The 18,301-nt window shown below is 29.6% G+C and overlaps 1 protein-coding gene across 1 annotated transcript; it reads left to right on the top strand.

The window, feature by feature from the left end:
- Positions 1 to 8,226: 8,226 nt before the first annotated feature.
- On the top strand, positions 8,227 to 12,985 carry LOC117906939 (60S ribosomal protein L3). The gene is made up of 6 exons (XM_034820229.1): positions 8,227 to 8,304; positions 9,511 to 9,605; positions 9,939 to 10,049; positions 10,695 to 10,999; positions 11,663 to 12,072; positions 12,487 to 12,985. Exons 2-6 carry the CDS (start codon positions 9,521 to 9,523, stop codon positions 12,743 to 12,745), a joined length of 1,170 nt encoding a protein of 389 aa, XP_034676120.1. The 5' UTR covers positions 8,227 to 8,304; positions 9,511 to 9,520; the 3' UTR covers positions 12,746 to 12,985.
- Positions 12,986 to 18,301: the final 5,316 nt, after the last annotated feature.

Below are 18,301 nucleotides of genomic sequence, written 5' to 3'. Positions count from 1 at the left end.
TTTACTTAATTTATATTAATTTTGATTTTTTTATAAAAATGATTTTAGATATAAGTAAAAATAAATTAACTATTATGATTTAATATTTAAAATCATTTTTAACTTTAAATTGTAATATTAAGTTATTTGAATAAATATGTTTAATTCATTTAATAACTTAAATTAAATCATTAAGTTATTTTAAGTCATGTTAAATTTGTCGTCAAATCCCAGGGTTCAACCCTAGACAAGGTGTGGAAATTGCCAAAGTGGAGTACGGTAGAGGCAAAAGGAATTTCTGGTGGAGCGGTGAAATGTGTAGAGATTGAAAAGATCTCTATTGGCCAACACTTACAATGAGAGACAAAAGTTTGGGGAGCAAATGCGATTAGATACCCCATTGTCCTAGCTGTAAACAATGGATACTAGATATTATGTACCCATGCAATGTTGTTGTAGCTACAAGCAATTATGAAAATATTAGTATTATCAAAATTTATGAAAATATAAGAAAAAGACACTTAAAAATAAAATTATAAGTATAATAAACATTTTAAAGTTATTTTGTTGAAAAAATTAATATATGTATGATATAATTTGTAAAATTAAATTTAATTATATAGTGTAAACTGATAAGAAATGTGAATTTTATAATAATTGAAAATATATTAATTAATTATAAAAATATACGAATTTAAATTCAATGTTATATTGATTAAAAAATGTACTAAGTTATTTTATTCTCAATACACCGTTATTACACTTGAATATCAAAATAAAATAAAATTATTAATTTAAAACCAAATTATTACAAATGTACTAATTATGTTATTTAAATATATTTATGAATTTTATTTAAAAATATTGGTACATTTTGATACAAAATATTTTTATTTAAAAATATTGATAAATTTATTTATTATGATTTTATATTTGTTTTATATTTAATTAGTATACAAAATAAATTATAACATAATTAAAATTAATTTATTTATTTAGGAGAAAATTTCAGCGGTTTTTCTCCAAAATTTCAATGATTTTTTTCATTTAGGGCTTATATTTTGCTTGTATCACCTCCGTTACCGATATATCACTGATATCGGTCAATCTATTCCAATATTTTCGTCCTTGCAAACAGCCACTAAAAGAGAGGAAAAGGAAAAATAATATCAAATAAAACCATACCTCCCACACCTTCTTTCATTCCTCTGGAATCAGCAAAGGTATGGAAAATTGTACCCGAGAAAAAGCTAGGCATGCGTTTATGCTCCCACTAATAAGCGTACAAACCCCTAAAACATTTATAACAAATAACAAAGATCAACAATTTAAATACCTCAATTTTCTAATCAAGAAAATCTTACTTAACCCGCTGTTTGCTTGGCGAGAAAGCTTTTCTGAAAGAAACATAGAAGTGATTACTTTCCAAACACTATTTTGGTTCATGGACAACAAAAGCTTCAAATTCAACTCAGCCTAATGATTGCCCGACGCAGAGTTAAGTGAAAGGTTTCATTTTCCCAAGGTTGCAACCAATGATGATTTTTAGAAACGTTAATCTCTTTTTCCGAAAATTTTCTCTCCATCCAAACGAAGCACAGACCTACCATGCCCATTATTCATTTCTTCCCACGTTTCCGTCAAATAAAAGAAACCATCCACAGATCTGAAACTACATATGTAAACATAAAAATTGAACAACGATGTTTCGGTCGCGGAGTTCATCAATATAATGACAAAAAAAAAAGGAAAAAGAAAAATCAGGTTCGTAGTTTCCTTTATTATCCTACAAATTCTCAGCAGCCAAACAGAGAATAAAGAAGAAAAATATGGGAAAATGAGTCAGAAATCTCGTGTGGAATGTGCCGCTCATTGCGCCCAATTCAAGGAGCTGCGTTTGCACAAAGATTTCATCATTCAAAACTAAATAACAATAATCTTAATTCAACCAAAAAGAAAAAGAAAAAGAAAAAGGGAAGAACAGAGAGATGCGGCTACGGTTGGGGATCGGAATAGCCTTAAGAAATGGGAAGGGGCTATTTATAGAAGATAGTGACGTGTGCCCTAATCGGAGGATCCATTTGGTGCCGAACGTTGTACCGTTACATGGCTTCCTCAGTCCATCCCCTTCAATTTTTTCCACAATTTATTGTTTTTACAATGATTTTAATAATTTTTTTTTGGTAAAAAGAATCTGAAAGTTTTTATTTTTTAAAATAAAAATATAAATTAATTGAAAATGACGAAATCTTTTATTAAAAAATTTATGTGTGTTGTCTTCTATAATTTAAATTAAACATAACTTCTCTTAATATGAATAATTAGATAAGATTTTATCCAATTAAATAGCATATAATTTAATATAATTATATAATGTAGTTGTAAATTAGTTTTTATTCAAAAAATAAATAATTTAGAATTTTCAAAATTGAAGCCAATACATTAAGAAACTTATTTAATAAAACATTAAATAAAAATTATGAAAAATGAATAAAAAATAAATTAAGGTAATCCTAATATTAAATAAGAGGAAAAAGAATGAAAATAAAATTAAAAATTTACAAATATTAAATAAATTCTCACGATATTCTATTTATTTATTTGAAATCCTAATATATCGTTAACATTAAAGATAAGTATCATTTATCTTGTCAATAACATTTGATTATAAATATTCTTAGCTTTTGAAAATTCAATTTTTTTAGTGAGGCTAGAATTCCATTTTATTTATATATATAAAAAAAAACATTTAAGGAGCCTTTTGTTTCATTGGAAATTTTTGGCCAAGAAAGGGGCTCCCCCTAACCCTTCCTTAGCTCCCTCATTGGTCCTGTCTTCCCCTTTTAGGAGACACTAAAAAATATAGTGTAATAGTTGAATAGGATTGACACTCTAGAGAAGGTTTGAGTGGAAGGTGGAGCACGTCAAGTATATGTGATATGGTTCAAACTAAGTAATGGTGACACCAAAATTAGCTCAAATCTCCCCCGTCTAAGCATCTAATACTACCATCCTTCTATTCATCTCCTATAAGCAATTGTTATGTTGAAAGTTAAAAGTCTTTCCTCCTATTGCCTAAGGACTCGATGGACATGGATAAAATTTGTAATTATTTATGAATGTCATTGTTAGATGGAGCAAATTCGTAAGTGTAATGCGAGGTGAAATCTCATTAAACGTAGCATTGGGCTTTAGGTAGGGGAAGTAATACTCGAAGCTTTGTAGTTTAGTCTATTAGAACAAAGTTCTCTTTCTTACCAACGATCTCTCAATGCATTTTCTCAATTGTAATAAACAATTGGTCTCTTCTTTTTCCCCAATTTTCTTTCATTTTCCTTTCAAAACATATGATCCATTATGTAGTTCCTTGAATGGATGCAAATAAAAATCTATTGGTTGTAGGCATCATAAATGACAAGTTGTTCAATTGGCGACACTGGAAAAACTACTTATATAGTCTTTAGAATCTTGGTGATGAATGTCTCATATGACAATACAAAGCTTTTGTTCTTATAATAAACTGTCATATGCTGCTAAAATAATATAACTTATACTTATGGACCCTCCCACAATAATACTATTTATAAAAAATGCCTCTTGAAATGAAACATCATTGTGGTGCATATCATACTCCATCATGTGATGCAACCGTTTGACTTTGAAGAGTGAGCTAATTGGACATGGACTTAAACTAGTACTATTTAAAAGGCAAATTGTACATCCTCTTCAATACCTCATTAATGGATGAAAATCCCTTAATTTTTCATCAATTTTTTGTTTCATAGATACATACCCCTTCATTCAGGACTTTGAAAATCTCATTCAAATTTTCCATAGATAATTTTATGTTCACTTTTTTTACCATAGTCTGTATGGGCCACCATATTCATACTGTATATTCAAATTAAAACATCAAACCAATTGCAGTTATATTGTTTCAAGTAAACCAACTAATGACAATCATTCACTGTCTTTGTAAATAATTTGACAAAGTTAAAATATTGAACTTTATGAAATTGGTATTCTTACCCAAAATAATAGGCCTATGAGAGAAGATTTAGGAGAGCCTATCTTGTTGTTCTAAGGAGGTGAAGAGAAATGGATCAAACTAAGTCTTAGTCCTAGCCTCTAGAGAAGTCTTCTCAACAACTTTTTTTTCCCTTCCCTTTGTCTCCAATGATACTTGTAAGTGTCTTTTTGCATATTTGAGGAGTAGAATGGGTTTTAGGTGGTTTTTAATTCAATAACGAAGTGTGGAAAGAGTAGAGGAATGGGGATTTGAGAAGGTTTGAGAGGATTAGAGGATTAGAAGATTAGATCAGGTTTAACCTAGGTAATTTGGAGGGAAAAGGGAAAGGTCGGAAAGTGAATGATTTGAGAAATTAAGTGTCCAAGGCTTTTAAAATTTCCATGCCTAATAGTATCAATTGGTTGTTTAGCTTAACATCAATCAACCTTTAAGCGAATGACTACTTAGTTAACCAACTCCCCTCTTTTTATTGATTTTACTCATATATTGCATTCTTATTGATACTTTAAGAACTTGAAGGGTATCTATCTAGGTTTGTATGACTTTTTATGCAACTAAAATATTATGAATGTGCAATATGATAAGAAAATTATGCATAAAAATCCATCAAATTCAATCAAATAGTACACAAACAAACTTTGACTAGGCAAGAAGTATTTGAAATACAAATATCAAAATGGTGCAAAGCATGCAATAGTTTTAAATTTTTATAAGTCTTAGTTTCCTTCTGATTTCAACAAATCAATCTTCATTTAAGGGTTTTGTAAAAATATTTATTAATTGATAGTTAATGCTTACAAATTCAAGTGAATATGACCTTTTATACATGGTTTATAAGAAAATGATATTTTATCTTAATATGCTTAGTCTTAGAATGTTGAACTGGGTTTTTAAATATGCTTATGATAGTAATGTTATCACATTTAATTGGTGCATGATTATAAGTTAATTCAAAGTCATGCAAGGTTTGTTTCATTCATAAGATTTGAGTATAACACAAATAGACAATAATATATTTGACTTGTGTCATTGATAATGTGATGAAAATTTTGCTTTTTATTATGCCAAGACACTAATGAATGACATAGAAGTAATAAGTGTCACTAGTTTTTGTTATTGATTTTACAACTAAGAAAATCTATATCAAAATAACCAAGTAGAACAAAATTAGTGCATTTAGGATACCAAAAACCTAGATCAATTATTCTTTTTAAATATCTAAGTATTTTTTAAAAGACAAAAAGACATGTTTCCTTAGGACGCTTTTCATCATTATAGATGCTTCCAATGTACGATATTAGGCTTCAATATATTAGATTTTGGGTGAGAATGATGTTTTTTTTTAATATTCAGGTTGTGTAAATAGAAAGTTGATTTTGGATAGGTAGTTAGTTAAATGCTTAGTTTGAATTACTATAATTTTTTATTTTTTATTTTTTTTATGGATTATCATTCATAGATAGGTATATATATACATACTGCTTTTTCTTATTTATTCTCTTAATTCTATGGGTTTTTTTTATTGTTTCTTTCTTCCTACTTTGTCGTTTTATTTTTGTAACAAAAAAGAGTAGTAATGTGATTTATTTACTTTTTGTCACATATTATTTTTTACAAGTGTGTTATTTAAGTGTGCATATTACAAGTCTATTGATAAGAGTGTTGTAGAGGGGTGTCCGATGGTTAAGATATGCTTTAGATTAGGATCCATGAGATTATTTGAGAAATCAAGGGTTTCATTATAATATTTATCACAATTTACCAAATAAGGAGATTGTTGATGTATAAGATTAGGTTGACAATTTTATTTCATTACTACATTGAGTCTAATGTACCATACTTCCAATGGTCTTATCAGTTAAAATCAAGTTTGAACTACTTTAGAGTAAGATTCATATTTTAGACATACATACATTATATGTATTAAAATATGAGAAATGACTATTACATATGTACTAGGTGAAATGTTAGAAAGAATATTGAAAAATGAAGTTAAACATACAAATCAAAGTATGATAATTCGAATATCACACAAGAAACATTCAAACGTTGTATTGATGGACATCTTCCAAGGGAACATTCAATTTCCATAGGGCATTCAAATGTTGATCCTTTCATTTTGTTTTTCAAACCCATCTTTCAAATTTTTGAGGACTTGATAAATCTGATTTTTGATAACCTATTCTAAATATCCTCCTAGGGTTTTGCTATAAAAACCTAAAATTTTAAAACTAGAAAATTGTGCACATGAATAACCACTACTTCTTCCTAAACCTTCAACTCCTGAAGAACTTTCTTATAAGTCTTTTCGTTGGAAAGACAAGATGCATCGATCTACTAGCTTATGCATGGAGTTGAGGTGATCTACAAAGGAGTACGATGTGTTGTGTTGTGGATGTGAAAAAAGAGTATAGGAGTTGATTACTATAAGACCCTAAGAGTAGGTGCATTTCAATAAGGTAAAACTATGCATTTTCTTGTCATATTTAAAGTGTGTTTGATAGTGATATTAAGAATTGTTACTAATATTTCTAACATTTGAAATTTTTTATCTTTCAAGTATTAAAAATGCTAGAAACACTTTCTAAAATCACTACCAACCGCACTTTTAATGGATTTATTTATAGTCGTGTGATTGTTAGTTTTATACACGAACAAAGTTTCTAGGTGACTCTATAAATGATTTTTCTATGTATATATGGTGTCTTTATGTGTGGTTGTTTTTTTTTTAATCCTCTTTGATGATTAACATTATTGACCTTGAGAATTTCACATGTGAAATTAAAAATTAGTAAAAAATTATTTGACTACATATTCACTCCCTTCTCAAGGTAGTTTCATAATAAATAAAAAATCACGAACTTATATTAGCTTGCATCGACACTTGGTTTTATGTCTATGAAGCAACACCTTGAGAGGATGTGGTTAACCACCCCTAACTTTATTTTGAATATGAGTTTTGCATTTTAAAGTTTTGGGAATATGTGATAGGATAATGACATTCTTAGATTAGGGTACACATATTTTTCAAATCGAGGAGACATATTTGTATAATGAAAACCTTAGCTTGTCGACTCAATCACAAATATTTTTAAACAAAATAAAATGAGAATTATCCAAAAATAGCCTTGACACTTGAATTCACACTTAGCTGCTAGAGCACTCTTATGAAAATTCCAATTTCTAGCCTCATTTTGATTTGTTTCTACATCAAATTGGTTTATTCTTTCTTTCATTTCCATTAACTTTACCAATCACTCTCAAACCTACATTAATGACTACTAATTGTCATTGTATACATTATATGTCATTATATCTTTTTGATCTTATATGTCATCCATCATAGTGTTAAGGTAGGGGCATTAGCAACCTTGACATATATAAAATGTCAATGAAAGTGTCCTCTTACTACTATGCCCCTATCAATATAGCTACCTTTTATCACTCATAAATATGTCTAGGTTCGTATTCAAATAGGTCATGGCTCCTTCAAACATATGCTAATATATGTATCTTCCTCCATGGATTCTACATTAGAATTAGAGACATATATCAAAGAAGCCTTTGAGAAATTTAAAACATCATCTCAAGTCTTTCCTTGACTTGATTTCAAGATTACATCATCATAAGTCATATTACAGTACAACAAATCTTATATATGTCATTATTGCTTTGAATTAAGTTGTATATTTCATAATTACTTATTTAAATACTTAATATTGATATATATTGCTTTAAGTCGAGGTATATATATCAAGACTTGTTTTTTTTTTCCTTACGATATATGTTTGAATTGATTAATATAGTCAAGAGGAAATATGTAGAGTAAATCTAGTAAGATTTAAAAAAATAAATAAAATTATAGATAAAAAACTAACTAATCTAACTCCCCGACAAATCTATTCCATGAGGATTATTTTAGAAAATAAAAAATCAACAGTAATTTTTTTTTTATATATATATAATAGATCTTAATTATATTAAACCTCAAAAACATAGTATGAAATTTATTGACGTCATTTAGATTGGTAGAGTCTCATTGCAAACCTTAGGGCTGGGCCAGATTTTTCATTTGAGCCCAAACCCAATTTGGGCTAGAATTACTGTACCAGGTCAGGCCCAAACATTAGCTAAGAACTCCAAAAGCTCGAATTTGTAATTTGAAGAAAGAGTATTGGGCAGCATTGTAAATTTAAATTAGTATATACTATATAACAGCGAAAAAACCTAGGGTTTTATCCTCGCTTCAGTAGCCGCAAGAGCTTCTGCTTCTCTCTCTCGACCGCCGTTCTCAGGTTAGCTTTCTCTTCTATGTTTGGCCGCCAAGAAAATGCAAGGAGAAGAAAAGAAAGTGATATTTCAAGCCATGTTTTGTCTGGTTTTTTTATAGAAGCGGGACTCGAAAAGCCATGTAGTAATCCTATATTCAGTTCGTGTTAGAGTCTTTGGTTTCCTTGGATCTGATCCAATAGAAGACCTTAGGTTCAAACATTTCGGTTTCTTCATTTTCCTGCATTTTCTCGCAATCCATGGGGTTATTAGAGAAATGGTCCTTTTTTTATGTTTCTTAATAGATCAATGGTTTCTATATGAAAGTAGTGTGCATTTCAGGAGCTGAGCGGATTCATGTGAATTAGGATTCACGTGTATTAGTCAAACGCAATCGTATTCAGTTCCATAGTATGGTTTAGTTTTTGCTTTTTGGAATTACGGGCACTAGTCATAGATTATATTATAACTCGCTTTTAGATGTACACGATGGCTCTCTGATGATTTTTTTTCCCGTTTAATTTTTCTTTTTTAGTTAAGGATACTGGTTCATATTATTCATTTTGTTAAGGTTCAATGCTTGTGAATCCAACGTTGATATGATGTTGTTTTTCAAGTGTCTGGTCATTGTTATTTTCTAAAGCCCTTTTCCCTTTCAATGAATCTGACAATGGAAATAGTGGCAAAAACATGCTTGTGAGTTAATTTCTAAATAAGTGTTTCTGAAATAAGTTTGTCCATTTTTATTTCCTTTTGGTTCTAAGAAGCTCATGAAGAATCATATTCTCAAAATGTTTTTCTCTTTTCTGAAAATTTGAGAAGTTAAAAATGTCTACCAGACACTCAAAAACCTTGTGGGGGTGATGGAACTGAAAATATTTGGCTGAAAGGAGTCATTGTTTAATAGAAACAATCAAACATCTTCAGAATCCTCCCTTTTTTCTTATTAAAAAAAATTATTTTGTAGTTTGATTTCGTAAAGAATGAAGGAAAAAAAAAAAAGAAAAGCAAAGAAGACATTCTGTGAAATCTTCCTTTTTCCATTTGGATAATGTAAAATGGTTCTTATTTCCATTACTAAATGTGCTCTAATTTTTTTTTTATGATGAATTCCACTAATATTCTGTTACAAAATGAAAAAATGCTAGGCGTTAAAGTTATGAAAATATAATAGTTTTCCTTGTAAATATGAACATTTGAGGATTTATATTTTTTTTATTCCCATGGTGAAGGAGGAGAAGAATGTCGCACCGGAAGTTTGAGCATCCCAGGCATGGTTCTCTTGGATTTTTGCCAAGGAAGCGGGCTGCTCGTCATAGGGGAAAAGGTATACATGGCTTCTTTACATATTATCAATCATAATTTTTTTTCATGAGAGCTTGATTTTTTGTTTATAGCAATGACATGCTCTTTCTTCAGAGTTGTTGATGATTATGATAATTACCTTTCTGCCTCCAAGTAGTACATTAACCTTACTACACTTCTGAGTTTGGGATATTACTGTACTTATTATATGTGAGTTGTGTGAAAGAAACATGAAATGTTTCAGAAATTAGATCTTGCTAATGAGATTCTTCAGTGTTGATATTTAAGTGGACATTAATACAATGAAATTTTATATCTTTTTAACCTAATCCATTGTTATCTTGAACTCATGCAGTGAAGGCTTTTCCTAAGGATGACCCAAGCAAGCCTTGCAGGCTGACTGCCTTTTTGGGTTACAAAGCTGGGATGACCCACATTGTCAGGGAGGTTGAAAAACCTGGATCAAGTATGAAACTTTTCTGGTTAATTTATTCTTGGTTGCCCTTATTTTATTGAAGGAAAATTTCCTTGGAATTTGATGTACTATATTGTCTTTTAGAATCTTTCCTTTTGTTTTCCTCACTGGAGACCAGACTTTTTGTTTGGAGTAGATCACTCTTTGATCAGGGCAAAATATTCTTTGTAAAGCAAGCATTAGTTGAAAATCTTGTGAAGCAGGTGAATGCTTGAATATTTAAAGTCATAATACGGATTTCATCAACATGTAATATGATCTGATTTCATTGTTATATTCATCTGTCCAACGACTGACTGGTGACTTAAATAATACTTTTTTTGTGGACCTGGACTTTGTTCTTTTGAATAAATTTTATTTTATTTGTTGCCACCAGTTTATCTATAACATGTCATGAAAATATTTGTTGTCCCATGGCAAAACAAACTTTTTGTCAGAAATTATTTCTTGCACTAAAGACATTGAAAATATTTCCTTCTATGTTTGTAGTTTATTTGGATCATGTAGCCAGTTTTGGTTAGGTTTTTCTTTGACTTTTTAAATACATCCTTAGTATCACATCGGCGCTTGAAACTTTTTTTCCAACTTGCACAATTTAAATCTAGTGCTGTATCTAATAATACTAATATCCTACAGAGCTTCACAAGAAGGAGACATGTGAAGCTGTTACAATTATTGAGACTCCTCCTATGGTCATTGTTGGAGTGGTGGCTTATGTTAAGACTCCACGTGGCCTTCGTTCTCTGAACACAGTTTGGGCTCAGCACCTGAGTGAGGAGGTGAAGCGTAGGTTCTATAAGAACTGGTGCAAATCCAAGAAGAAGGCTTTCACCAAGTACTCCAAGCAGTATGAGACTGAAGAAGGGAAGAAAAGCATCCAAGCACAACTAGAGAAAATGAAAAAATATGCTTCTGTCATTCGGGTTTTGGCTCACACTCAGGTACTGATAGTCTATTTTTTAAGATGTACTACATTATTTCATTAATTGATGCTAATTCAGTTTCTTTCAATTGCTTATCGTGTTCACTTGTTATTTTTATTTTAATGATAAGATTCATTTCCTTCTGTGCTGAGTAGTAATACAGTTTCCCATCAAAGTAGTGGGAATTAATTATAGTATCATTGAAATAGGTTTTCCATTCCTTTTTTTTGATAGGCAATGATGTAATATTATGTTATTAGCCCTTCTTAATAACATTCATATTTATGTTAATTTTTTTTTGGAGGCAAGAATTGGGAAACTTTTGTTTGATGCTTGTACAGTTATCTGCTGAATCTGATTTAGTTTTTCTAATTCTCTTAAGTTTTTTGTATACCAATTACTCATATAACATACTTGCCCATTTGGATTTTGGTCCTAGCCATATGGGGAATGAAACCAATATAAGTTTCCATCCTCAACTGAACTGTGATGTTTAAAAGGAGAATGAACATTGATTTTCTCTCTCTCTTTCTCTCTCTCACCTGTTCAGCCTCTGATCTGGCTCATCATTGGACATGACTTATTTGACTGCTTGTCAATACTTCAAAATTTAGTTCCAGCTCTCATGTTCCCTAAATGATCCTTATCCTCTAACTAATTTCTCTGGTCATGGTGTTATAGATTAGGAAGATGAAGGGATTGAAGCAGAAGAAAGCACACTTGATGGAGATCCAGGTCAATGGTGGAACCATTGCTCAAAAAGTGGATTATGCTTATGGTTTCTTTGAGAAACAAGTCCCTGTGGATGCCATTTTCCAGAAGGATGAGATGATTGACATCATTGGTGTGACTAAAGGTAAGGGTTATGAAGGTGTCGTCACCCGTTGGGGTGTCACCCGCCTTCCCCGTAAGACTCACAGGGGTTTGAGGAAGGTGGCATGTATTGGTGCTTGGCATCCTGCTAGAGTTTCATTCACAGTTGCCAGGGCTGGTCAGAATGGATACCACCATCGTACTGAAATGAACAAGAAGATTTACAAGCTTGGCAAGATTGAGCAGGAGTCTCACACTGCCCTCACTGAGTTTGACAGGTTAGTAACTTATTTACTGAACTTTGGCAAGGCCTTTGTTGATGTCATTAAAACATTTGTTAAAAGAACTCTTAGCCTCAAATCTCCTTCTGTCCAAAAATAGATGTTTATTGGCATGGTACAGTGTCAATCACTTCTGTTATTTTATTTTAGTTTTGATTCCCAGTTTAGAACCTTTTCCCTTTTGTGCAGCAGTGATAGAAATGTTTTAAGAATTTATATGAACCTTTGAATTCGAAGTCATGGCTGAAAAAATTTGAAATGCCCCTGTTATATGCATGCTATCATTTTTTAATGGATTTGTAAATTGTTTTTAAGTAATAATAGCCCTATGTTTGTATACTCAATCTCACAGGATGCCAACATTGCTACTGTAACTAATATCATCGTTTCTTTACTTGGATAATTAAACAGGACCGAGAAAGATATAACTCCGATGGGTGGTTTCCCTCACTATGGTGTGGTGAAGGATGATTATGTGATGATCAAGGGTTGCTGTGTTGGGCCTAAGAAGAGAGTTGTTACACTTCGTCAGTCTCTGCTCAAGCAGACATCTCGTGTGGCCCTCGAGGAGATCAAGCTCAAGTTCATCGATACTTCCTCAAAGTTTGGGCATGGACGTTTCCAGACTACACAAGAGAAGCAGAAGTTCTATGGACGGATGAAAGCATAATTTTGCATTTCTTTGGTGAATTTTGGACCATTGCTGCAAATTGGGTGATTGTGGTTTCTTTTGCAATGAAATTTTCCTTCTAGTCTATAATCATTAAGACATTACAGTTAATATTCCGAGTGTCTGAAGCGTTGAGAGGATTTGAGCAGTCTTGGTTTTGCACAATTTTTGTTTCTTTTCGAAGAGATATTATGAACTGCTAGTTATTCAGAATTTCTTTCATAATTCTGTCTTTTGGTCCTTCCCTGTCTAATGCTGCTTTGAAGTATGGTGATTGATACGATAATTATGCATGTGCTGCCAATAAATTTAGATGGATAGTATATGTTTGCTGCTTCCACAGTGGCACTCCCTGTTAAACTTTTTCTGAAGTTTGATTTTTGGGTGCGAGAAGGAGGTTTCAGGGGTGCATGCTAATTGTTTGGACTGTAACAAATTTGCTCTAGTCGACTTGTTGGAAGCAGTGTAGGCAGGGATGTCAATGGGTGGATGTTTTTAGATATGCATGTGCACAATTAAGCAAAATCAAAATTGTATTTTATTTCTCTTCTTGTTTGTTTTACAGTATGAAAATAATAAACTGATTTTTTGGGAAGATGAAAATTGACTTTTTATATGTAAAACTTGTATTTTGGTTGGATATGTTTATTGTATTTTGTTTTTCAATAAAAAAAACTTTGAAAATAGCTTTTGAAATGATTAATATTCTCCTTAAAATAGAATTGAGAGTCTAAAAATAACATTCCTACACTTGATGAGAGAAGTATTCCATCTTTGGTATCCATTGTGTTTTGGAAGGGTTCTTGCAACACTAAATCCCCCATGTTCGAAAATTGCTTGAATCCCTAGTAGTTTGAAACAATGAGGGGGAAGAAATTCTGAATTGGTGGTTGATATTTTTCCTTACAAAACGTACTCACACTCCCTGTTCTCAGATTCAGACAAATGGTTCAGCCTCAATCCTCTCTGAAAAGTAATCTATGCCCCACAAGGATACAAGAATCATGTTGGGAGAATTACTCAATTGGTTGGAATAATTACTAGGAAAGCTCACTCATCTCAAGGATTTTTAGAATATAATTTTATCCTTGAATATGTTTTTTATATTATTTATAAATAAATTTGAGACTGTCAATGATGTGAAACCCATTTATGATGATAAGTACAGATAATCAATAGTACATTTTTCAAGCCTAAAAAAATTGTTGTTCACTTTTGAACAATCAAGTAACTACTTAAAAATTTGCTACTTTTTTTTTTTCAAAAAAATGGAATTTTTTTAAAGAATCTTGTAAAAAAAAATATTTTTCAATACATCATAAATGAAAATCATATTCTAAGGTTATTATAACGTTTTATATATGGAACATACAATTAAAAACTTTGTTACCATAATAGAATGAATAATTATTTTCTATAAGCACTCATCAATTGAATAATATATAAATATTCAATTGACAAACACACAACTATTAAATGGAATAACTCACAATTATTCATTGGGTAATATAGCAAATTATATTGTAATATGTTGTAATGATAATGTATTTGTATTGTAAGTATAATGCATTTATGTTGTACCTATATTTCATTACAAAAGTAATAATTCTAAAAATGCTTATTCATACTCTATTGATATTAACATATTGTATCAATATATTAACAACATTCATCCAATTCATTGAAATTATTTAACAATTTTATATAAAAAAAAACTACGAGTATCGTGAATTCAAATTAATATTTCATTTGGTTTCAGAAATTATTTATGATATAAATATATTGTGAAATATGGTATGATCATACAAAATTATCATTTTTATAAAAAATTTCAAAATTTTCATAATTAGGTTTTATTGTAAAGTAAGTGTATTTATATTGTAATCATATAATATTTTTGTTGGACCTGTAATTATATATGAAAATTAAGAAAAAAACACACTAGGCAATGGAAAAAAAATCATATAAATTTTAAAAAATTATTTTATTATAAAAAATAAAAATTATTTTAATACAAAAACATAATTTATTAATTTAAATATATATATATATATATATATATATATATATATATATATATGAAAAAATCATCATTTTTATTATATAATTATAAAACTTATTTTTTCTTAATAAAATTAAAAATTAGAATAAAAAAATGTAAAAAAAAAAAAATGGTATATTGAAAATATTTTTTAGAAGTATTTTTGTTTTAAATAGTAAATTTAAATAACAAATTATATTATCATTATATATAATAATTATAAGGGTTAAATATAAAATTTTGATTTAAAATTTGAATGTAAATTATTATAATAAATGTGGATTCACACACCATAAATGTCTTAATAAGTCAAGTGAAGTACTTTAAATACTTTGATTTTTGAAAAGTTTGAGTTGAAGAATAGTTTTGGCATTTAAACCTATTAAAGTACTCCCAATAATTATTTTATTAGAAGAGGCGAAACTTTCTAATAATTATTCTAACCCAACCCACCCGGCAATTCTCCCGATAATTTATCCCCATGTGGAGGATATGTCAAGACAAGAGTTGTCAAGTAATTTTGATGGAAGCATGAATTTGCGTTCTTCACTTCTTTTGATGAGAGTATGACGATCGGAAGGCGCATGAATTTGGAAAATTTTATAGAGGGCATTGGGCCTATAAAATGCCACAGCCACAACTAAGGGTCTCCAAAAAGCCCGCGGCCCGCTTTAGGCCTGGCCCGAGCCTGCCGGGCCCGAGCCCCTTTTTGGGCGGGCCGGGCCGCAGGCCTAATTTTAGGCCCGGCCCGGCCCTTAAAAAAAAAATTACAAAAATAAAAATTATTAAAAAAAATATTCATTTCAAAATTTTATTAATTGAATGTATAATTACATTTGAAAATGTGGGAAAAGTTTACATCACTACAAAATAAATACATCCCAACTAGGTTGGCACCTATTTATTTGTCAATCATCTGTATTTTTCAACCACAAAAAATAAAAATAAAAATATAATATACATTTAGTCATTATTTTCTGGCGGTGATGACGAACTATCATGCATCCATGAAGATCTTGATAATTTTAAAGATTCCATATCGACAAGCATCTCTATTTCTCGAATGGAATCGTACATCCTTTTATCTGCTATTTCCCAATCTTTCACACATATCCCTGCTTCAATAACATCTGGCGCTAAGTTGCATCGTTTTTTACTAACTACTCTTCCACCTGCACTAAAAGCAGCTTCTGATGCAACTGTACTCACAGGAATTGTTAGTACATCACGAGCAATTATAGAAAGCACAAGATATTTGTGTTGATGTGATTTCCACCATATTAAAATATCAAAATCTTCTTGATCTTCAAATGAAATTGTATCAGTATTAAGATATTTATCTAAATTAGATGTATTATTTGGAGAACTATTTGTTGTCTTTTTTCGACTTTTCAACATTTCTAGAGCTCCTTTATAAAAAGATGAGGAGTTTGTAGATGTAGGTGATAATTTAATAGTATTAATATCATTACCATATTTTTCTTTATAATAGTTATATAAATTATATAATAATAAATTTATTTCATTTTTAATTTTTTCAATTTTTATTTGGTCATTAAAATAATAACTGTTAACCATTCATCCAAAGCTTCAAATTTCAACTAGGGTCCACAATTAAAGCAATATAAAAAATTAAAGGTATTTCTCCCCAATATTTTCTAAATTTTTCTATCATTGCAAATATTGTATCATTAAATATTTCAAAACTTAAATATTTTTGAAGTACAAGAAAAATATTAGTTATTTGCGTAATAACTCGATTTGAAGTTGGATAATATACACCACAAAAAATGTTTGTTGAAGTATCAAAAATTTCAAAAAGATCTCTTAAAAGATCCGCAATATGCCAATCATAATCATTTAATGCATAAATATCTGCTTCACAATCATTGTTAATTAATTGTATTTCATATAATTCGACTACTTTTCTATATTTTGTAATATTTTGTAAAAGTTTATATGTGGAATTCCATCTAATGGCCATATCCAAATTTATATTTTTTCTTTTCATATTTAACATTTTGCAACAATGAAAAAATAATTCATGTTTTGCTTGAGAACTATTAATACTATATGCAATGCCTCTAATTTTTTCCAATGTACTATCAACATTTTTTAATCCATCCTTTACAATTAAATTTAAAATATGTGCACAACAACGCATATGAAATATTTTAGCATGATTTCTTTTACTTGCCAATATAGTTTTAGTCTATGTATTGCTGCATCATTATTAGCAGCATTATCTAATGTTATTGTCAATATTTTATCACGAATGCCTAAATCTATAATTTCATCATTTATTAAAGATGCTATATTTTTACCACTATGTGGAGCATTTATTAATTTAAATGAAATTATTCTTTTATTTAATTTCCATTCATTATCAATGTAGTGAGCAGTTATACATAAAAAACCAGTGTGAGTTAAAGATGTTCAAATATCAGATGTTAAACAAATATTTCCTTTAAAATTTGCAAAAAAATTTTTTAAAATTTCTTTTTGTGTATAAATTTTTTTTTCATAATATCTCTTTTAACTGTATTTCCAGACCAACCTTTAAATTGAGGATTAATACCTCGTTGAATTATTCCTACAAAATCATGAGTTTCCATCATGTTGAAAGGTTGTTCTGCTCTTATTATATAATTAATCATTTCTTCACGACAGTTAGATTCATCATAAGAAAATGTTTTTAAATTTCCACTTTCATTTTTACCTAATTGCATATAATTTCTAATATCTACATTATTTTTAGTTTTACAATTTTCATGATGTCTTTTTAAATGACTTGTGCCTGCATTTGAGCCACCAGTAAGAAATTTATTACAAATTTACATTTTGTTTTTATTTCTTTTTTATTATTTTCTAAAATTATTTCTATTCTATAAAAAAAATTCCATATATTTGAAGTAAATTTTTTATTTGATGATATTTCATCTCATGGACTAGATGAAGAAATACTTGTCATATTATAATTATTGATAAAATATTATGCCAAAAATAATAAAGTAATAAATATAAAAAAAATGTAACAAAAAAATAAAGTAGTAGAGGTGAAGTATGTTACTCAATTAGAGAACCGATGCAGAAATTCCTAGCAAATTTGAACTCTTGGAGCCACCAATGCTTGTTTTGCACCACCAACAATATTGTATAATTTGATGGAAAAATAAAAGAATTTGAAATATTGTAGAATGTGAGAGAAATAGAGAGAATTTGATGAAAAAATGAAAAGGAAGAAGATGTATTTATAGGAAGGTTAAAAAAAAAAAAAAAACAAAATAATTGACCATCTCCAACGGTCACATGGGATGGAGCTAGGCTCCAACGGTCACATGACTGTTGGAGCCTTTAATTTTTTTTTAAAAAATAATATACTTTATTTTTATATACATATAACTAACTCAATTAATAAACATAAAAAGAATGTAGTTTAGTTGGTTAGAGCCTTAAGGTTTGAGCATGAAGGGAGGGGTTCGAATCCCCCCCTTTCCTTGGTTTCATTTTGGCTT

The sequence above is a fragment of the Vitis riparia genome, chromosome 18 (genome assembly GCF_004353265.1).
Source record: "Vitis riparia cultivar Riparia Gloire de Montpellier isolate 1030 chromosome 18, EGFV_Vit.rip_1.0, whole genome shotgun sequence".
NCBI classification, from domain to species: domain Eukaryota; kingdom Viridiplantae; phylum Streptophyta; class Magnoliopsida; order Vitales; family Vitaceae; genus Vitis; species Vitis riparia.
Note: the sequence above shows the minus strand (reverse complement) of the source record. Positions and strands in the feature narration are given on the sequence as shown.

Coding starts and splice junctions, on each gene's coding strand:
- LOC117906939 (XM_034820229.1), top strand. CDS start 9,521: ATGTCGCACCGGAAGTTTGAGCATCCCAGGCATGGTTCTCTTGGATTT. Junction 9,606..9,938: donor TGCTCGTCATAGGGGAAAAG/GTATACATGGCT, acceptor GAACTCATGCAG/TGAAGGCTTTTCCTAAGGAT. Junction 12,073..12,486: donor GCCCTCACTGAGTTTGACAG/GTTAGTAACTTA, acceptor ATAATTAAACAG/GACCGAGAAAGATATAACTC.